Source organism: Gigantopelta aegis, chromosome 4 (assembly GCF_016097555.1).
Source record: "Gigantopelta aegis isolate Gae_Host chromosome 4, Gae_host_genome, whole genome shotgun sequence".
Taxonomy (NCBI): Eukaryota; Metazoa; Mollusca; class Gastropoda; order Neomphalida; family Peltospiridae; genus Gigantopelta; species Gigantopelta aegis.
This window is the reverse complement of record NC_054702.1, coordinates 29,630,869-29,651,530: the sequence shown is the minus strand read 5'-3', so window position 1 is coordinate 29,651,530 and position 20,662 is coordinate 29,630,869. Positions and strand designations below refer to the sequence as shown.

Sequence of the window (20,662 nt, the reverse complement as noted above, 5' to 3'; positions counted from 1 at the left end):
TGAGGAATTCCCTGTGCCTTGGCACTACTTTCTCTGGAACTGTTTTTAGCCCTGTATCAGGTTTCTGTGGCTTGCTCCTGCTGATGGAGCCAGTGTAAGTATAGCAGGCAGCTGGTTGTCAGTCTATTTGTGGTGCATGTGTGATGGCACGGTGTTATTCAAATGGCATGATGATGCATCAAGATACCATGTAGCTGGCTCATCCAGCCGGATATCTCCAGACCAGCCCCAGGGCCCCCAGTGGCTGTCAAAATATGTTGACCAGTGGCCAGTGAAGTTAATTGGCCGTAATTAATGAGATCTTGTTGATGGATGCTCCTCCCAGGTACCTGGTTGTTAGGTAATGGTGGACATGTGCAGCTTCACCAAGGCTTGTTTTACATGTCCTACAAGGAGCTGTCTCATTTACCACCATCATTTGAGGCTTTAGTTAGTCCACATACATGTATATCATGGTACAGCTATTTACAGTTGATTCGGCCAACTTGACTACATATATACATGTATGCTGTCAAAACTTCAATATTTATTTAGAATCTTATATGGCCATTATTATTTTTTCCATTTATAAATAGTTTTCCTGTAACCCAACCATGACTTGCAATGCATGTTAGACAACATTTTATTTGAATATGATATTTGAAAGAAAAGGAAAAAAAAGTTTGTTTTGTTTAACGACACCACTGGATACCTCATTGATTTATTAATTATCGGTTGTTGGATGTCAAACATGTGGTAATTTTGACATATAGTCTTAGAGGAAACCTGCTACATTTTTTCCATTAGTAGCAAGGGATCTTTTATATGCACCATCCCACAGACAGGATAGCACATACCACAACCTTTGATATACCAGTCGTGGTGCACTGGCTAGAACGAGAAATAGACCAATGGGCCCACTGACAGGGATCGATCCCAGATGGGCCGCACAGCAAGCGGGTGGTTTACCACTGAGCTACGTCCCACCCCTGAAAGAAAAGGAAGACCAATATTAAGATAAAAGAAAAAGGAATTCTGGCTTGAATGAAATGTCAGAAATGGGCATGCAGCTCAGTGGTAGACCTTCTGCGGACCATTTAGATATATATTTCCAAACAATGCTCCGTCCATGTATGGTGTAACAATGGCTAGCGTACCTTTATTCATAAATGATCCTGTTTGTGGAAAAGATTCCTTGAACTATTTGAAGAAGGTTATATGGCATTAGTAGCCTTCTTTCCTAATTCTCACAACCAGTTTGACAATAGTCACATGGCTAACAACTGATGTCTGCAGATTAAACACTGACACTGTTACAGGGGTGTCATTAAACAAACCTCAGTAAACATTTGGCAAATTAAAGCAAATCATTATATCAAGAGTTCATACCTGTAAAGAGTTTTATTTTTAGCTTTTTTGATTAGACCCAGCCAGTATTATCGCAGCCACTTGATACTATGTATTACTTTGTGAAGGAAGGATGAAAGGAAGAAATATTTTATTTAAGGACATGCTCAGTCCATTTTTGTCTTGGTTATATGTAGTTTGACATGTGGTTAAGCACCACACAGATGAGAGAGGAAACCTACCTGCTGTCATACCATGGGCTACTCTTTTTTTTTAAACATTAATAGCAGCAAGGGTTTATATGCATCAGCTCACATACAGTAAATATCATGGCCTTTGTTACATCAAGTGAGTTATTTACCACTGGGCTACCTACACCTTGCCCTACTGGAATAAAAGATATAGTTTGTAATACCTGCATATTAAATGCAGAGCTACATTCTGCAAACCTTTAACAAAAAGTGGAATGTGGATAGCCTGAAGGGTGATGCCTCATAAGGTTCATTCTTGGTGGACCTACTGGACCGGCCTTAGTGGTGTCGTGGTTAAGCCATCGGACATAAGGCTGGTAGGTACAGGGTTCGCTCCCACCCAGAGCGAGTTTTAATGACTCAGTGGGTAGATGTAAGACCACTACACCCTCTTCTCTCTCACTAACCACTAACCAACAACTAACCCAATATCCTGAACAGACAGCCCAGATAGCTAGGATGTGTGCCCAGGACAGTGTGCTTGAACCTTAATTGGATATAAGCATGAAAATAAATAAAAGAAAGAGAAGAACGACCTACTGGTACCTCCTCTCCCCCCCCCCCCCCCCCCCCACCAGTGCCTTGATTTATTCTGTCAATGCGACAGCAGCAGGTTTCCTCTGTCTAGACCGAGTGATTGGGTAACAATAAATTTAAAATGGGCAGAGGTGTTACAAGTGTTTTTCATTGCCATGTTTCTTTCTCGGCCAAGGGGTGGAACGTAGCCCAGTGGAAAAGCGTTTGCTTGATGCGCAGTCAGTCTAGCATCGATCCCTGTCTGTGGGCCCATTGGGCTATTTCTTGCTCCAGCCAGGGCACCACGACTCGTGTAATAAAGGCTGGGATAGCGCATATGAAAGATCCCTTGCTGCTAATAAAAAAGAGTAGCCCATGAAGTGGCAACAGTAGGTTTCCTTTTTCAATATCTGTGTGGCCCTTAACCATATGTCCGACACCATATAACCATAAATAAAATGTGTTGAGTGCGTTGGTAAACAAAACATTTTCTTTCCTTCCTGTCTTTGCCAAGGAAGGTGAGTGATCATTGATCACTCAAGCTCCCCTCAACTCTCGCCTAGAAAGGTTTAGTTGAATGGCAAATTGATCACTCAAGCTCCCCTCAACACTTGCCTAGAAAGGTTTAGTTGAATGGCAAATTGATCGCCTTGCAATATACAAAAAAAAGTAATAAATTTTATTTGAAACTTCATGTGATTGTTTATATATAAATCTGCTAGTATCATTTCAGGAACAGGCCTTTGAATTTCACTGTCACAATCATTTCCGGTAGCGTGTTGGTAAAATCACGGAACCACAATTTTGTTTCCTATGATTATTATTTCGAGTACGACTATTCAACGTAAATAATTTAAACAGTTTACGATGGGTTCCCATGATCACAAGGCACAGAACCGTAAAAGTGTTTCCCATGAAATTAGAAATCCTATGTCCTGCAGGAGAGTGATCTTTAACTTGCCTTGCTTTGTCTCATGACCAAGACTGATGTTTTAAAACTGTAAAACAATTTTAAAAGATGCATTAATTGCAATTATGGATCATTCATTAATTTTTTAAATAATAGTAACGAGTTGTGCCAAATAAAATTGCTTAACTGATGCACAAATTGTACAATCAGCCTAGCAATCTGTGGAAGGAAGGAAAGAAATGTTTTATTTAATGACGCACTCAACACATTTTAATTACGGTTATATGGCATTAGACATATGCTTAAGATCCACACAGATATTGAGAGAGGAAACCCGCTGTTGCCACTTCATGGGCTACTATTTTCAATTTAGGTTCAGATCATTTTTAACATGCCTATGTCCACTAAGGTTCAGGCATGTCCTCCCCATGTCCTGTCTCTGGCATGGCCAGTAGCTGGACCAGGCGGGGAGTATTTTCAATTAGCAGCAAGGGATCTTTTATATGCAGGACAGTACATACCATGACCTTTGATATACCAGTCATGGTGCACTGGCTGGAACGAGAAATAGTCCAATGGTCCCACTGACGGGGATTGATCCCAGACTGACCACACATCAAGTGGGCGCTTTACCACTGGACTATGTCCCACCCAGCAATCTGTGGAGGCCTGTATACTGTAGAATCACTAGATACACACGACCAGTGTTCAACACTCGGTGTGATAGCTAGATGGACGTTTTAAATACTCTGGTGTCGGCCTGTAACACATGTACATGTAGTCTGCTGTTTAAAGAGTGTCCCTGATTGTTAACGCGGCATTTGTAAACTGAACGGTGACAAAATGAATTGGAGGAATGTAGGCTCGGCATGCCGTTGTATGCAAATCATTGATACTGGAATGCCTTGTTAGTCAATAACTAATGTACTGACGTAATTCCTCAAATAGCCTCGTCTTCGATGTCGGTGGCATGCGGACATCAAACAGGGGCAGAATTGTGGTGACTTCAAACGGGGACAATGTTTTAGCCATCGCCCATCACCTGTCTGTCTGTGTGTCTCCCTCATTGAGGTGTTATGCTGATCACCAGCGTTGGTGTTTCGCATGCACGGTCACGGCTTTTAATGTGTCAGTGAAATTTGTGTTGGGATTTCAGACGTTGACTTATGCTTATTGGAGAGCTAAATGTCGATGAAAATAACTTGACACGCTAGCTGGGTAGGGGTAACAGTGACACGTGGACTGTGTTTTAAATAATTTTACACACACATTGCATTTGAAATGTTTACGTCTGTTATCGGAGTTGCACGGGTGTCATGGGCTGCCATGTAATGAAACAATGGCTGGAATGGGACACTGGTCTGCAGTCATAATGATAATATAGAATAGAAAAGGAATTATTCTCTGATAAGATCTCAGCAGATTTTAAACTACAGTTATTCTAGTTTTGTTGGGGGAAGGAAGGAAGGGAAGGGAGAAAAATAAGTTCAATAGAGGAGAGAGAAAATGAAAAAACCCCCCAAAACACCTGTGTTCAAACTGCTGCCAAACAGGCTATTTTATCAAGGGATATTTTATATACACTTTCCCATACATGTACAATAAATATAATGTCACAGCATTTGATGTATAATCTCATCCCAACCAGTGTCCCAAAACTAGTATATCAAATACCATGGTATGTGCTGTCCTGTCTGGGAAGTACATATACAAGATCCCTTGCAGTATCAGAAAATATAAAATGTGTGCCCTAATGTTGTTGTTACAGTAAATGAAACAAACTTTAACTTTTAACTTTTTGATGTACAGTTAGGGGGTGGGAGGTGGGGTGAAAGGTGGGGTGTGAGACGGACTGTTGTGGAAGAAAAAATCTGAATCCATAGCACTCTGCCACTCTGCCACTCTGCCACTGAGCTACATCTCCCCTGTTGGTGCATGTGTATCATACATGGACTTCTGTGTTAAATGAATGGCAGAAATAAAACATAAAACGCTGTAGTCGTACAAAATAACACATTTTGCACCAGTAGTTATTGATAGCCAGACATGTAATAAAATAACTTTTGACGGTTGTTGCCTGCTGGCTGTTAGTTCTGTGTCTGGAATGTCTGTTTACTATTTTCACTGTCAACTTTTGTGCTGCAGGCATGTGTAAGCTTGTGTAAGTCATCTAAATGCACTTAGATTTAAAAGATGTGTTGTTTTTTTTCTACATGTAGCAGATATGTTTAAATGGGGTTTTTAAAGACCATCTGGATGTATTTCAGAGATGTCTTTTTTTTCACAGGCAATTACAGCTGCAGACCTCACACTGGTTATCCAGATCCTGTTATTTAATCATTCCTTGAGACTGGTTCAAGTTATTTTTACCTCCTATTAGTATGTGAATTTTAAAAAAGTAGCACTATAATGCTCAGTATGGTAATATCTTAAATAGCTTTCCCCTGCTCGAAAGCCTATGATACATCTACAAAGTCTCCGAGACATTGTTTCTGAAACAAATCTTGGAGACTTTGTCTCCGAGACTTGTGACGATACACTTACTTTATTTTGAGAGACTTTGTTTCGGAGACTGCTCTGCAAATAGAACACTGCCTTATTTCCAGAGACTGGTCTCGGAAACAAAGTCTCAGAGACTTGACAATACATTACAAAAAGAGTCTCGGAAACAAGGTCTCCGACACAGAGTCCACGAGACTTCATAGACATATCGTGGACTTAAGTTAGGGGAGCAATTAATCACTTCCTGAATTTTTCAAGATGAGGTCTGCAGCTGGCTATCGGCAAAAACATTTTATAATCCCATTTTCTGTCATTTAGGAATTTTAACATCATTTTTTTTTTTTTTTTCTGTTTTATATTCATGATCACCTGGTTTGGGCATTCACAGCAAGAACCCTGTTCTTCTTCTTTTTATTCCTTCAAGAACCCTGTTTATTATAACTTTGATAACCTAAATACAGCTATAAATGCACTTGTATTTAGATATAAGCACTTGTGATGTTCTTTTGTACATTTATTTACAGTCGGGCATTTTATTGCCGAAATGGCTTCTTTTCTTTTTTTGCCAAAAGTTGCCAAGTTGCCAAGTTGTCAAGAAGTCGGTCATTATAATATTTTGTATCAAATCAGATTTCAAAAACAAAATCACACATCAAATGTCAAGACACCGACTTGTTTAATGAGTGTCATAGCTCAAATATAGGAAATGTTTTTATTTAACGACGCACTCAACACATTTTTTTACGGTTATATGGTGTCAGACATAATATTATGGTTAAGGACCACACAGATATTGAGAGAGGAAACCCACTGTTGCCACTTTATGGGGCTACTCTTTTCGATTAGCAGCAATGGATCTTTTATATGCACCATCCCACAGACAGGGTAGTACATACCACAGCCTTTGATATACCAGTCGTGGTGCACTGGCTGGAACGAGAAATAGCCCAATGGGCCCACCGACGGGGATCGATACCAGACCGACCGCGCATCGAGCGAGCACTTTACCACTGAGCTAAGTCCTGACCCTCAATTATAAGACCAGGTTCCTTGTGTTAGTATTACTATGAGACATACTGGGTACATGAACACATTTTGCATGGTTTGCATTTGACCAGGCAAGCCATTCTCTTCTCAACCATATTAATATTTTAGAATATATCTATTATTACTTTGATTGTAATATAATTTCCCATTATTTAACCTTTAAGTTTAATTATCAGTTACTAAGATAGCATTTTCAGTTGTTTTGCTTAAACTTTATTATGGCAGGTTTCCTAGCCAACCAAAATTCAGGGCTAGCTCTGACACTTCACCAGTTGCAAATTAAAAAATATATTTGGTGAATAAATTTCATGTAATAATTGTTATTAAAAAATAACTGGGTGTTTGTAAAAGTTAAAGTTTGTTTTGTTTAACGGCACCACTAGAGCACATTGATTATTTATGCAAGCGTGGTGAGTGTAACAGAAAGTAGTTTGAATGCGTCCGAGTATCCAAGATATGGTCTGGAGAAGAAGAGTTAACAGACGGACAAGTTTGTTTTGTTTAACGACATCACTAGAGCATATTGATTAATCATCATTTATTGGATATCAAAGATTTGGTAATTCTGACACATAGTCATCAGAGGAAACTTGCTACATTTTAACTAATGCAGTAAAGGATCTTTTATATGCACTTTCCCACATGGGTGTTTGTTAAAATAGATGATTTGACGAAATTTTCTGCTCACCCATCTGGAGCTATCCATGCATATTTATTATCCCAAAATTCACCTTAAACATAATGGTCCAGTAAAATTATAATGAATGGAAACTGACCACGCACAGGTTCTAATCTTAGTGAAATTATCACCAGGACTGTAGACTGCTTAAACGTGATGATAGTGTGTAATGTCATGGGATGTATCACTTCCTAATGGGTCATATTATGTTGATAAAAACTGAGATATTGGAGAACTACATGGATGATGAAGAGCCATGTGATATCTTTATTTACATCATTACAGCCCCAGGGATAAATCTGGGAGTTTTTGTCAGGATCCTGCATGTATGTCTTATGGGATTGGGAAAATCATTGTGATTTAATCGTAACTGGGATGTTTTTTTAGGCCACTGAATGATGCAGTTATAATTATAGATTTAATTATAAAAACATTAACACATCAAATTGGAAATGTTCAGTGCCACTTGTTTTTGGGAAGGTGCCTTTCTTCAGTATCACAGAATACCTGAAAAAAATCACTGAACCATGGGTTTTATTTTAAATTTATGGTTATAAATATACCAAGAGCCATAATATTTAGCAACAATCAAAGTACTTGAATATACATATTGGGCATTATATTTACTTATATATCCAATGGTTATTAATATTTTAAGACCACTTAATTTTTATGTTAAAAACACATTTCCCTATAATGATGTGTAATATAAAGATAACTTCTTATTAAAAATACTTGAATGTTCAGTAAAACTTGTTTTGTTTAACACCACCACTAGAGAGCACATTGATTTATTAATCATCGGCTATTGGATGTCAAACATATGGTCATTTTGACATAGTCATAGAGAGGAAACCCGCTACATTTTTCCATTAGTAGCAATGGATCTTTTATATGCACCATCCCACAGACAGAATACCATATACCATAACCTTTGATATAACATTTATAATGTCATTATTGTGTTTTTTGTGACAACAGATTTAAAATTTAAAAGTTGCTCTTGGCAAATTTTTGTACTTCAAAAGAAATACAAACACCTATATTGGATTATTCTTTTTTCTTTAAAGGAAAAAACAAATCCAATAATTTACTTTAACGCCTTGTAAATGTTTGTTTATATGTGTACGAGTACATGAAGTGACTTTTTAGAAAGTATTCTTGAGGTACATGTAGGTACCTAGGAGTCATCCAATGTCAATGTCAGCAAAAATGCTGGTATTTAATCATTTCAAAAACCAGCTCTTTAATTGGCCTGTATAAATAGCTTCCCTGTCTCATTATGGTAATATTTATACTCAAACACATCTTGTAGATCTGTGTAAACATTGACGTCAAGGTGAGACATCTTACATGCAACTATACATACAGCACTGCTTCTCGATGATGAACAAACCAAACCCAGTGATACACTTTATGGACAGAGGAAACTATTTTACCTTTAACAGACTGCATGCCATAGATGTGCAGTGGCGGTACCATAGCCAGTGAGGTTTATCAGAGGTGTGGTGGTTATTTATTGTCATAGGGGTGTGTGTGTGTTTGCATGTCTGCAACGATACTATTAGCCATAAACGCAGTCCTCATTTAAGCTATAAGCACTTGTTGATTCCGCAGATTTGTAAAACCTGTGATTAATATGCATTGACCGTGGTTAGGTGAATAGATCTCACAGAATACATGTGTTCAGTCTCGATAATGGCATAATGTTATGTGGCTTACTCTAACGTAGAGAACTATTGAATTGAATTATAATGAAGTATTCAGGTTCACAGAGTTGGTTGTGCGGTCAAAGGACAGACATAAAGGCCATTTTTAACTTTAGATGACACAGCATTGAATAATTTGTGCCTCCTACGTTTATGCCAAGCCTGCATATTATTGATTACATAGAAATGTAGTCATCTTTTATTGAGAAAAGCATGGATTTAACAGAACAAAATTAATTACCACTATTTTAAGAATTTTACTCATACTGAATTAACAGTTGAAATTAGAGATTTTTTGATTTTTTTAAAGAGTTATTTTTTAGTGCTGACATGACAATATTTACACACCTGGGATCCCCCATCAACAAAAAAAAGAAAAGAATGGCAATTTTAAAAGCTTTTTGCCATTGGCAAAATGTTCACCTTAAGGACGTTTTAAGCCTCCCTACAGCAGGTTTAAACCATTAACTTTTGCAACAAATAAACACAAAATTAAAAACCAAAAATGATCCCTTCCGTCCATGGCAAAATTTTAAATGTCATTGCTAAAGCCCTTGACCTGTGACAGTTCATATCGCTTGGATTGTCCAAATGGTAACATGCACATTTTGGGTCTAAGGGCTGAATTTAGGAACGGTGATCATCACACTTACTATTTCAGATGCATTTTGCTTAGATAATTCTAAACTGTTTCTTGTTTTCTTTTGCAGACATTTACAGCATGGTGCAATTCACATTTGAGAAAAGCAGGAACATCAATAGAAAATATAGAGGAGGACTTTCGACATGGTTTAAAACTTATGTTGTTATTGGAAGTAATATCTGGGGAGCAGTTACCTAAGCCAGACAGAGGCAAAATGAGGTTCCATAAGATAGCCAATGTGAACAAAGCCCTCGATTTCATTGCTAGCAAAGGTGTCAAATTGGTTTCAATAGGAGCTGAAGGTAAGATAATCACTATATGTAGTTTAAAAAGGTTTTTTTTTTTTAATGAAAATAAAAAATGCGAGTTGTGAATTTATCAGGATTCCATGCTTCTGCAAATCCCAGATATTGGGTCAGAAGCCTATATGGTTATGAAATGAAATCATATAATATCTCTTTTACTTTATTTTATGATTTTTTGCTGAAGGTGATCATACTAACAGCAGTGTAAATCTGCACCTGCTTTGAGATTTAAAAGTCATTCTGCAGTAGACGTGTCACCCTTGGTTGACCGGGCTGTGCTCGATTATCAGGGTTGATATTAACACTCAAGCAGTCCTGCACATGATAGCTGCTGGTATGCGGATATTGAAGATAATAACACTGACTTGAACACTGACATTGAAGATAATAACACTGACTTAAACACTGACATTGAAGATAATAACACTGACTTGAACACTGACATTGAAGATAATAACACTGACGTAAACACTGACATTGAAGATAATAACACTGACTTGAACACTGACATTGAAGATAATAACACTGACTTGAACACTGACATTGAAGATAATAACATTGACTTGAACACGGAGGATCATCTTTCTGTTAACTCATAGTTTTATACTAGTATTATTGCCATTGAAGAAATGACTTTTAGCAAGGTCAAAGCTAGCTGCCTCCCTGCATAATATGTGAGCTGATCTCAGAATCTGTGCCCTTCCTTTTTCCTCCTTCTTGCAAGCTTTTAGCACTAACTTCCTACCCAACCCTGTAACCCACAGCAGAAAATGTCCATTGCAAAAAAATCCCCAAAAACAATCCATGTAAAACAAAAATTGAAAATAGTTCATTAAAACAAAATGCTGCGGAAAATTATAACCTCTGTGACAATCACCACAGCATTGCCGATAGCTGCAGGCAATTGTTAATGTTGTCCTGTAACTCTCTTAAATAGTCTTGGTCCAATTCCCATCCTAGGCATAAGTTCTTACTTGTGATGTCTCTATTGAGTCCAGGATTGGAGGACTACATGTATGTAGCAGGTTTTGGTTTTTTTTATGCACCTTGTTTCCATCAAGAAACCATTCTCACTGGAATTTACATGTGTCTGGAGAAAACATTGAACAATGTGAAAGAATGACAGGAAAATAGTTAATAATGGTTCAGCAAATTGTACCTACATGTATACTTCGCTGTTTTTGTCTTGACTTTATAAAGTAAAAAGGCAAGATACAGGTATAATTTTTCCGACATCGGGGGAGGTGGGGGGGACTTTCGTGTTAAAGATTATCGCTAATGTTTTGCATTTGGATCCATTTCTCACAAACTCTTAAGTCCTAGATGAATAAAACTTGGTTTATAGTTGCACCTATGGATGTTCATCACAATGCACCAGAATATTTTATGGTAGGCGAGATGTTTAATTCTGCGGAATTCTTGTTTATGAATATATATTTGCATTGTGCTAACTGGTATTGTGATACCGGTAACCACACTCCACTTGATGTTTATCCCAGGAAAATCTATATAATGAAATATATTTTATAATACGTTTTTATGTTTTGAGAAATATTTCTTTGAATGTGAATTAGGATGGGGCTGGGGAGTGGAGAATGAGGGAGGGATGACGTACAGATTTATACGACAATCTCTTGTTTGCTTTAAAATTGGAACAAATGACAAAGAAAAACATTCTGCACGTCTTTCTTTGATGTACGAATTTAAGTGTGTTCAGTTCAAATGAACACTGTCTTGAAACAAATGGAATTGTATTGCGCAGGTTCCAGCCGGCGACACTTGTTTCCCTGTGTTTGTTCAACAGGCTCGAGGATTGCTGTATTTTGTTAAAAACTAATTCTTTATCATTTGAACAAGAGCTAAAGCACAGTGTCACCACATTAGCCTTGTACATGTATTTGTTTGTCATCAGTCAACACAGACGGAGGGTTTCCACTTTTACCCCAGTAGCGTTGGAGCCTTTCAGCACTCACAGGCAAAAGATTGAAGATGCAGATGTGACTGAATTTAGGGGGTGGAACTTTTGTTCTGCATATGCACATCTAATCAGGCTTCTAGTTCTACTAATATTGGTAATAAAAGGAATGATATTTTTGTTTATGCATCTTCTGTTGTGCAGTTTTATTTGGCATAACTGATTTACTTTCTATGACAAATTATTTGACAGCCAGTGATTAATATGTGAATGTGCTCTAGTAGTGTAATTAATCAAAACAAACATTGATACTGAATCTGCCCAGCTCTAAATTAAATGATTTCAGTGGAAGTTCCGATGGTCGAGTGATTACGATAAAATGCCATACAGATTTTGGTGCAATGTATTTGAATCCTAACAAGTGACACTGTGTTTTTAAACATTTTCTTTCAACTTGATTCAATTATGGTTAAGCGTGATGTGTTGATCACCTGGCTCTCATAGCCCAGTCGGGGGAGGGGGGGGGGATGGATGAATGATGTAGCCCAGTGGTAAAATGCTCGGTTGGTCTGGGATCGATCCCTGTTGGTGGAACCATTGGACTATTTCTCATTCCAGCCAGTACACCACGACTGGTATATCAAATGCTGTGGTATGTGCTATCCTGTCTGCGGGATGGTGCATATAAAAGATCCCTTGCTGCTAATCGAAATAGAGTAGTCCGTGAAGTGGCGACAGCAGGTTTCCTCTCTCAATAATATTTGTGTGGTCCTTAAACATATGTCTGACGCCATATAACTGTAAATAAAATGTGTTGAGTGCGTCATTAAAGTTTAATTTCCTTCCTTCGTAGCCCAGTGGTAAAGCACTCGCTTGATGTGCGGTCGGCCCATTGGGCTATTTCTCGTTCTAGCCAGAGCACTATAACTGGTATATATTATGTGATATCCTGTCTGTGGAATGGTGCATATAAAAGATCCCTTGCTACTAATGGAAAAATGTAAGTTTCCTTTCTAAGACTATATGTCAAAATTACCAAATGTTTGACATCCAATAGCCGATTATTAATAAATTAATATGCTCTATTGGTGCCGTTAAGCAAAACAAACTTTAACTTTGATCACTTGGCTCAGATATTTGGGCTGCCAGTGTAGGACAGCAGTGTTTGGCATAGTGTCGGTACACCTCCATACTGAGTTATTAAATTTGGGTGGGAATCATTACTGAACCCTTTACCATCCATCCTTAGGTCTGATCATTAAACCACAACACCTCCCACTCTTGACAGGATGAAGTTCAAATGACCACTGGGTAGGTCTTAGGACAACCCTATGTACAGGTAGCAGGCATCTGCTGGGGTTAATTAAAATACGAGGTGTAACATTTCACAACAGATTGTAGTGGGACATGCATGAAGAGACTTCCAGTGGGTTGATGATTCAAGGCTCCCCAACCTTGACATTGTCTGCTTGATCTGAGGATAATGAATATTGTAAAAAAAAAAAGAAGACTTCCAGTGGGTTGTGCTCTGCAGGTTGTCTCGCTGTCTTGCTGTCTCGGCTGCCTCAAGATGATGGCTTTCACCTGCGTGCTACTCTTGCACCCTGACCCTGTCAAAACTTGCACCTCACAGTAGACCTGAAAGGAAAACATGGCACACAACAATGAATATATGTGTCACATTAGCAGAGTGCTAGAGCAGGAAGTACAGATTGTCACAGATTCCAATTACAGCATGTTTAACATGTGTATACTCTATATATGGTGCCCAGTCGGTTTTAAAAAATAAAGAGAAAAAAGTAGAAGTTTAAATATGAATGTTTGACAACACAGTGCAGACCATCTAAATACATATCTGCTGGAACAGGAAGTACACACTGTCACAGATTATAATTACACCATGTTTAACATACATGTATGTATACTATATATGGTGCACAGTCTGTTTAAAAAAAGAGAAAAAAAGTAAAAATTTCAATAGGAATGTATGATCTAGCACAGGGCAGACCATCTAAATACATGTATGCATATCTGTCAAAGTTTTAAAAGCATCTGGGTTATTACAATATAGGATAGGTGCAACCTGTCTGACATGGGTTTCTAAACATGCATGTTTTATTCAAGTGTGTCACCTGAATGGAGTGTCAAATTTGAATGTACTTTTTGTTTATTATAATACAAAAAGTTCATTTCCAAAATACATACATACATGTAGATTGCATTTTGACAAAAACTTCTCAACATTGTATTGCTCAGTACTAACATCAGTTGAACTGAGAACTGTTCTCCCAAATTTAAAAATTGATGTATAACGTGTTTTGGAAATGAACTGTTATATTAAGTTTATTGTGATCGTCAAAATGCCCTGAGCTATGTCAGCCAGAGATCCTGTGGAATCATAAATCTTACCAGTTCCACCGATTTCCTACAAATCATGAAAATCATAATAAACTTAAATTCTGTTATTTATTTTACAAGTATTTACTTTTTTAAATTTCATGTTGTAAAATGTACAAAATTGTAGCCCATTAAATTGTATGTAGCTGATATAATTTTCACTGTGACATGTCCACACTTGTGAGATGGGTGGTAAAAATTCCAGATTTTTTACATGTAAACTTTATGGATGGCCTGTTAAGTGAAAATCAAAACTACAAACTGTAATCTGATAAGACAGAATCTAGATTATATTTTTTTTTATTGTTGACAATGTTTTATTCAGTTCTGGGTCTGTACCACAATTTGTTGAAAATTTTTTCCCTCAAATTTGTTAGCTGTCATTGGGAATGTCTCATTTACATCTTTTGTCTATGAAACAACACGACATTGCTTTAATGTGAGAGAGTTTTACTAAGCGATCTTACAGTGCTAATATCATGTTACATGCATATGTACATGTACCATATTAATTTAAGGTGATCTTAGTGCTAAGATCATGTTATGTGCATACGTACCTTAGGCACTTAAGACAGTCTTAGTGCTAAGATTGCTTTGTAAAACGGGGCCTACCTGCTGATATTGTCCGTTTTTAAAATAGTATTTAATGTTTTCAAAACCCAGTGAAACCTATCAGATGTTAGATTGTCAGACTTTCTGCTAGAAAATAATTTGAGGGTACGTAATAAAAACAAAACAGACCAAATATGCCCCTATTAGGTGGTTATGAGTTTAAAATCTTTTGAAATTCAACACTGCATTTCACGTACTTTGACAAATTTTAAATAGTTGTTCTCTTACTATAAATCTTTCTACAAATTATTAAAATGTATCCATTAATTTCCAAGATTTTAGGGTACATAATTTTATCCTTCATACCCTCTGGATGAAACCTTGTAACAGTGTTTATAATCCCAGCCCTTGTAATTCAAGACAGCAATCAGTAGTGCCTATGCAAAAACACTGAACATTGTAAAATTATCTGCAGCAACATTTTTATCATTATCAGATATTTACATATATACTTTGTTATTGTCTACACGAAATTGATGTTGCAAGATGATCTGAATTCCTGAGGGCTGAACCCAGACTCTGTAAGGGTGGGGGGTGGGGGTGGGGGGGCTTTGGTGGGGATATATGTCTGGAGACATGCTGGTCATGTTAGCTGTACTTCACTACTTCGGGTAAAACAAAACGGAGGCAAAGTATTCCAGATGAAGTGACCTTGTATGACCTTGATTGTGTTAAGCAGCAGTAACTTGTATGTACTGTACCTGGGGCTTGGTTTAGCCGGCTGCTTTTGCTACACACAGTGACTCAATGTGGTTGAATGTCAGTAGATATTTCTGTATTGACCTTAAATACTAGTAAAATATGTACTCCATTGTTTTCATCAATTTAAATATGTGGTAGGACATGCACATATTTTATTAAGTTTAGCAACACCATTAGAAAAAAAAGAAATATATTTAACAACACCCTCAGCACATTTTATTTACGGTTATATGTCAAACATATGGTTACGGACCACACAGATAATGAGAGAGGAAACCTACTGTCGCCACTTCATTGGCTACTTTTTTTCAGCCAGGGATCTTTTATATGCACCATCCCACAGACAGGGTAGTACACACCACGACCGTTGATATACCAGATGTGGTGCACTGGCTGGAACGAGAAATAGCCCAATGGGCCCACCGATGGGGATTGATCCCAGACCGACTGCATAGCGATCAAGCGCTGTACCACTGGGCTATGACCTGCCCCTTAACACCATTAGAGCACATTGATTTAATGAATTGAGTAATCAGATATCAGACATTTCATAATTATAACATATAGTCTTCAGAGGAAACCCATTTACATTTTTCTATTAGCAGCAAGGGAACTTTTATATATGCACTTTCCAACAGATAACACATGTCATTGCCTTTGATATAACAGTGGAATATGTAAGAAGACCCCCCCCCCCCCCCCCCCCCCCCAAAAAAAAAAAAAAAAAAAACCCAGCATGTACCAAAAGCAGTTTCAATAGAATCACCAAGGCTTTTGATAAACAGTGGTGGAAAACTGGCTAAAATGGAACTTCCCTACTCCCCTCCTATCTACAGTGGATCTTTTCATTTGTATGTTTTTTTATTTCATAGAACAAATCCATTGATAGGATTGGGGTTGGAGGTTGTACATACCCTTGGGGAAAAGTTCAATGGTAAATTTCAATAAAATATTGATTGATAACTCCTGACTGCAATTTGTGCTATCAGATAGTATTATATACCTGTGGGTGTATTTATACTGGGAATTCCCACACCAATACAATCTCAAGACAAGTGTATATCATGGGCTGCCAGAAAACAGATGGGCTGCATTTCCTGCAGTTCACTGCTGGCTTGTTAGACAAGGTTGTACTTGTTAATTGTTCTTTGACCACTGGCCATCATATGCCAGATGTTAGCCAGCCTGAATCACCAATGGCTGGGTGGCATTAGCCATTGTGGTAAAGGAAAGGAAAGAAAAGAAAAGAAAAGAAAAGAAAAGAAAGGAATGTTCAGTTACCTGAGTATGTTTTGCATAACAACACTACTAGAGCACAGGGAATGCCATTTTCTTACTATGGTTATTTATTTCTGAGCCGATTGTTTTCTAAATTGCACCAAAAATAGTAGGGTTTTTTAAAATTTACAAAACACTTCTTAATTTTCTTCTTACTTCAAATCAAACTAAAATTATTTACAAAAAACCCCCAGTGTTCATGGAGGCTAGGAAAGACTATAGTAATATAGTTACATAGTCTTAGAGGAAACACTACATATTTCCATTAGCAGCAAGAAATCTTTATAAAAAAAAAATCCACAGACAGGACAGCACATACCATGACCTTTGATATACAAGTCATGGAGCAACTCGAGGGTTTTATTTTGTGTGTGACCTATTTAAGTTATTTTTATGGTTTTATTATTTAGATTTCTATTCATAAAATAATAAAGACTTTTTTTACTAATATGGCTACCGCAATGCAGGGCGAGATAAATGGGCATCTTTATCTATGGTGTGCAGTTGGGTGTGAACAGTAGGTGGTTGTGTTGTACAATTATTAATGGAAAATGGTTGCCTGCTGCTTTACATATATGTACTTATGAACACTTTGTACTAACAGGGTCAACGTGGTTGTAAACATGCAGGTGTTGCATGTATATGTATATATGTATTTAAAAATAGGCTTTCATATGTCCACACACTGGAACCATTTAATGTCATGCAAATAAAATAATAATAATGATTTAAATATGAAATAATAAATCAGTGTAGCAGCTGCCAGAAAGAAATATTTTGGTATGGTGCTATGAAATTTAATATTTACAGTCGGGTATGGAGGGCCTCCCCCAGAAAGAAAATGGGTTATAGGTTTAGGGTTAGGGTTAAGAAAATCATACAGTAATGATAAGAGTAATTAATTTTGTCAAAAGTTCAACTTAAAAAAATAAAACATGCAAAAAACTCAGTGGGTATGGCGCCATACTCATTTTACCCTCTGGCAGAAACCCTGGGTACAGATTTTAATCATGTAGGGGTGGCTGATCTGACATATCCCTTGTTTGTTGAATATTGTATTCTACCAATGCTGTCCTCATAAAAATCGTAAAATAATTGTAGGCTATGACGTCACTACAGCATACACCACAGTGACGTCATAGCTGATGATGGTTTTACGATTTCTTAGCACTAAGATAGCTTTGAAAATATGGGCTTGCTAAGTAAATATATAGTGAAATGCACCAAATATGTGGGATTGTTGCTTTTTTTTTTTTTTTTTTTTTTTTTGCCTCATAAGTATGCAAATCTTTTTTTAAGTACAGCCAAGTCAGATTGTTTATATACAGAGTTATTCCATAGGTGATGGTGTTTCAAACAATTGTGTTATGCCATCTAGGCATACTGGCTCCAATTTTTGTAGGGGGGCAGGCTGGCTGCCTTTTGCCCGAATTAAACAAAAATGCCAAATGCTGAATATCTATATCATTTTTGCCCAAATTTGAGGTTTTTTCTCGAGCACTAGGGAGCATCCCCTTCCCATCTCATATTGATATGCCTCATGCCCCTGCTGTATTATTTTATGAAAAGGGTAATATTATACTTTGACTTTTCAACTTGGGTAGACAGGTACTTGTAGATGGATCTACAATCAGTTATACTGGTATACATGTAAGTTATATATACCAGTTCAGACACCTTTGCCATATTGCTGTGCTGCAAGAGTTGCTGGCATTGTGCCAACCATCTGTAGTAAGCAGGTACACCTGGAAGAATTTATGCTGTATATACAAATCATATACACAGAGAGCCGGTGTGCTTACCGGTACTTGGAGTAAACCTCTCCTCACACTGTATAGCCGCCGCCACCACGTTTCTCTTCATTATATCGTGGTAGCCGATCTAACATGGCTGCTGGCAAGAGTCTGCATCTTTTGCTGATGCAATCTAGATGTTTTTGGTTTACTATTACATATTTTGTTGTAGGTGTTAAATACAAATCTTTCCAGTGGTAGAGTAGTACTGGACAGTGTGTAGTATTATGTACACTGACCAGTGTATGATGCACACACACACCCATTAAGCCTATCGGGCTACTGGTTTTGCATTTGTCACTAGCCCTGTGTTAAAAAGCACTAGCCCTGGGCGTCGGGCTAGTGGATTTGTCAAACTCTGTCGGAGACTCTAAATAGGAGCATGAGAAAAGCAAAAAGCAGTCCATTTTTTAGACCTAGCAGATGAAATTGCAGATCATTTTTCAACAGACCAATTTACGTATGATTATCTTGTCTGATATTTAGCTCAAGATTGAGTTATATTTTAATTCCATAATGCTCTAAAATATCCTAGTTTTTCCAAAAAATCCCAAACTACATGCTGTCATATTTCCAGCAGGCCATACTTTTTCTTAGTAAAACCTTTTTTTTTTTTTTTACCTACTATTTTAAAAACAACAGTAGCCCATGTTTTACTTTCTATTTCAAGCCTTGTGTACCATTATATAACATGCACCAGTAATTTTGGGACATAAAGCTGACAGTAAATGCTGATACAGGGTACATGTACATGTATATAGAACTTTCACCGACAGTGTTCAAAACACAAACCATCGAATGGTCTTGTAAATAAGACAAATGGTCTCGAAAAGGCAGTCCCTTTAAACATTTCACAGGCGCCATTCATTGACACCTCTGCCATCTCCGGCTTTTGTCCCTTGCATTACCTTGACCCCTGAAAGCCAGATCAGGAAATTAAAGGATATTTCTTACTGTCATGGTGATCAATTGCCAGGTTGTCTGTCAAGACCTGCTTAAGAGGCGATTTCTGCTGAAGAATTAAGTTTCCTAATTGTGTTTTCATCTTACCAGTGTGCTTCAGAACAACAATTGTTTGGGAGATCGTTAATCAGCTTTTGGTCATGATTGTCTTACGCATTTTATTGAAATTCAAACTAATGCTTTCTTCTTCTTCCTTTTTGTGATATCTAATTCAATAATGACCGTTGTAATGTCGACATAGTTGACTGTACTTTATTAATTTGAATAGTTGTAGAATGCTTCACATATGATGGAAAGCAAAGACTGCTTGTGAAGGATGTTGGGTATTTCATTGGCAATTGCTTCTTGTCAGTTTGGAGTCTTGCCTATTCCATTGTTATGATGTGATTTAGCCATTGTGTTCTCTTAGAAATCAATGAGAATTATAAGCATCTGTATTGAGGAAATATCCGTTACTCATTAATGGTTTAGGACTTACAGTAAGACATGAGGTCTTAGTGATAAGTGCTTTGTTGGTCTCTTGGATCACCATTCAGCTTCTTCGGATTCATTCGTACAATACAGTGCATCAATTTTCTGAAGTAACACAATACAACTGAATAATGGAAAATTACTTTTGTAACTGTATGGTTATACTTATACAATATTTATATATTAAGATATAGATAGTGCTTCCTTTTCACCTTTTTTCTGTCTGATTGCACATTAAAATATAGCTTATAATTATTAACATACATTTCATTTCAATTTTTTTCCGTGCTTATATCCAATTAAGGTTTAAGCACACTATCCTGGGCACACACACCTCAGCTATCTGGATTGTTTGTCCAGGTCAGTGAGTTAGTGGTTAGTGAGAGAAAAAAGGGTGTAGTAGTCTTACACCTACCCACAGAGTCGTTAAAACTCACTATCGGTGGGAGCCGTTATCGGGCTCTGAACCCAGTACCTACCAGCCCTATGTCCAATTGCTAAACCACGACTCCACCTAGGCCAGTTTACAATACAAGGCATGTACACATATATAGTAAAACGTAACTTATAAACATGTATATAGTGTAATATAAATTTATATTGATAAAAAATTTGCTGCAAACTCTTGATGTGCTGGCTAGTC

General features: G+C 37.4%; 1 protein-coding gene across 4 annotated transcripts in view; it reads left to right on the top strand.

Moving 5' to 3' along the window:
- Window positions 1-20,662, top strand: part of LOC121370337 (alpha-actinin-like) — a 74,558-nt gene that overhangs the window by 10,592 nt on the left and 43,304 nt on the right. For all 4 annotated transcript variants that reach the window (XM_041495489.1, XM_041495488.1, XM_041495490.1 and 1 more), the window contains exon 2: window positions 9,651-9,885. In XM_041495489.1, the coding sequence (XP_041351423.1) occupies window positions 9,651-9,885 (235 nt within the window). The remainder of the gene's footprint in view (window positions 1-9,650; window positions 9,886-20,662) is intronic.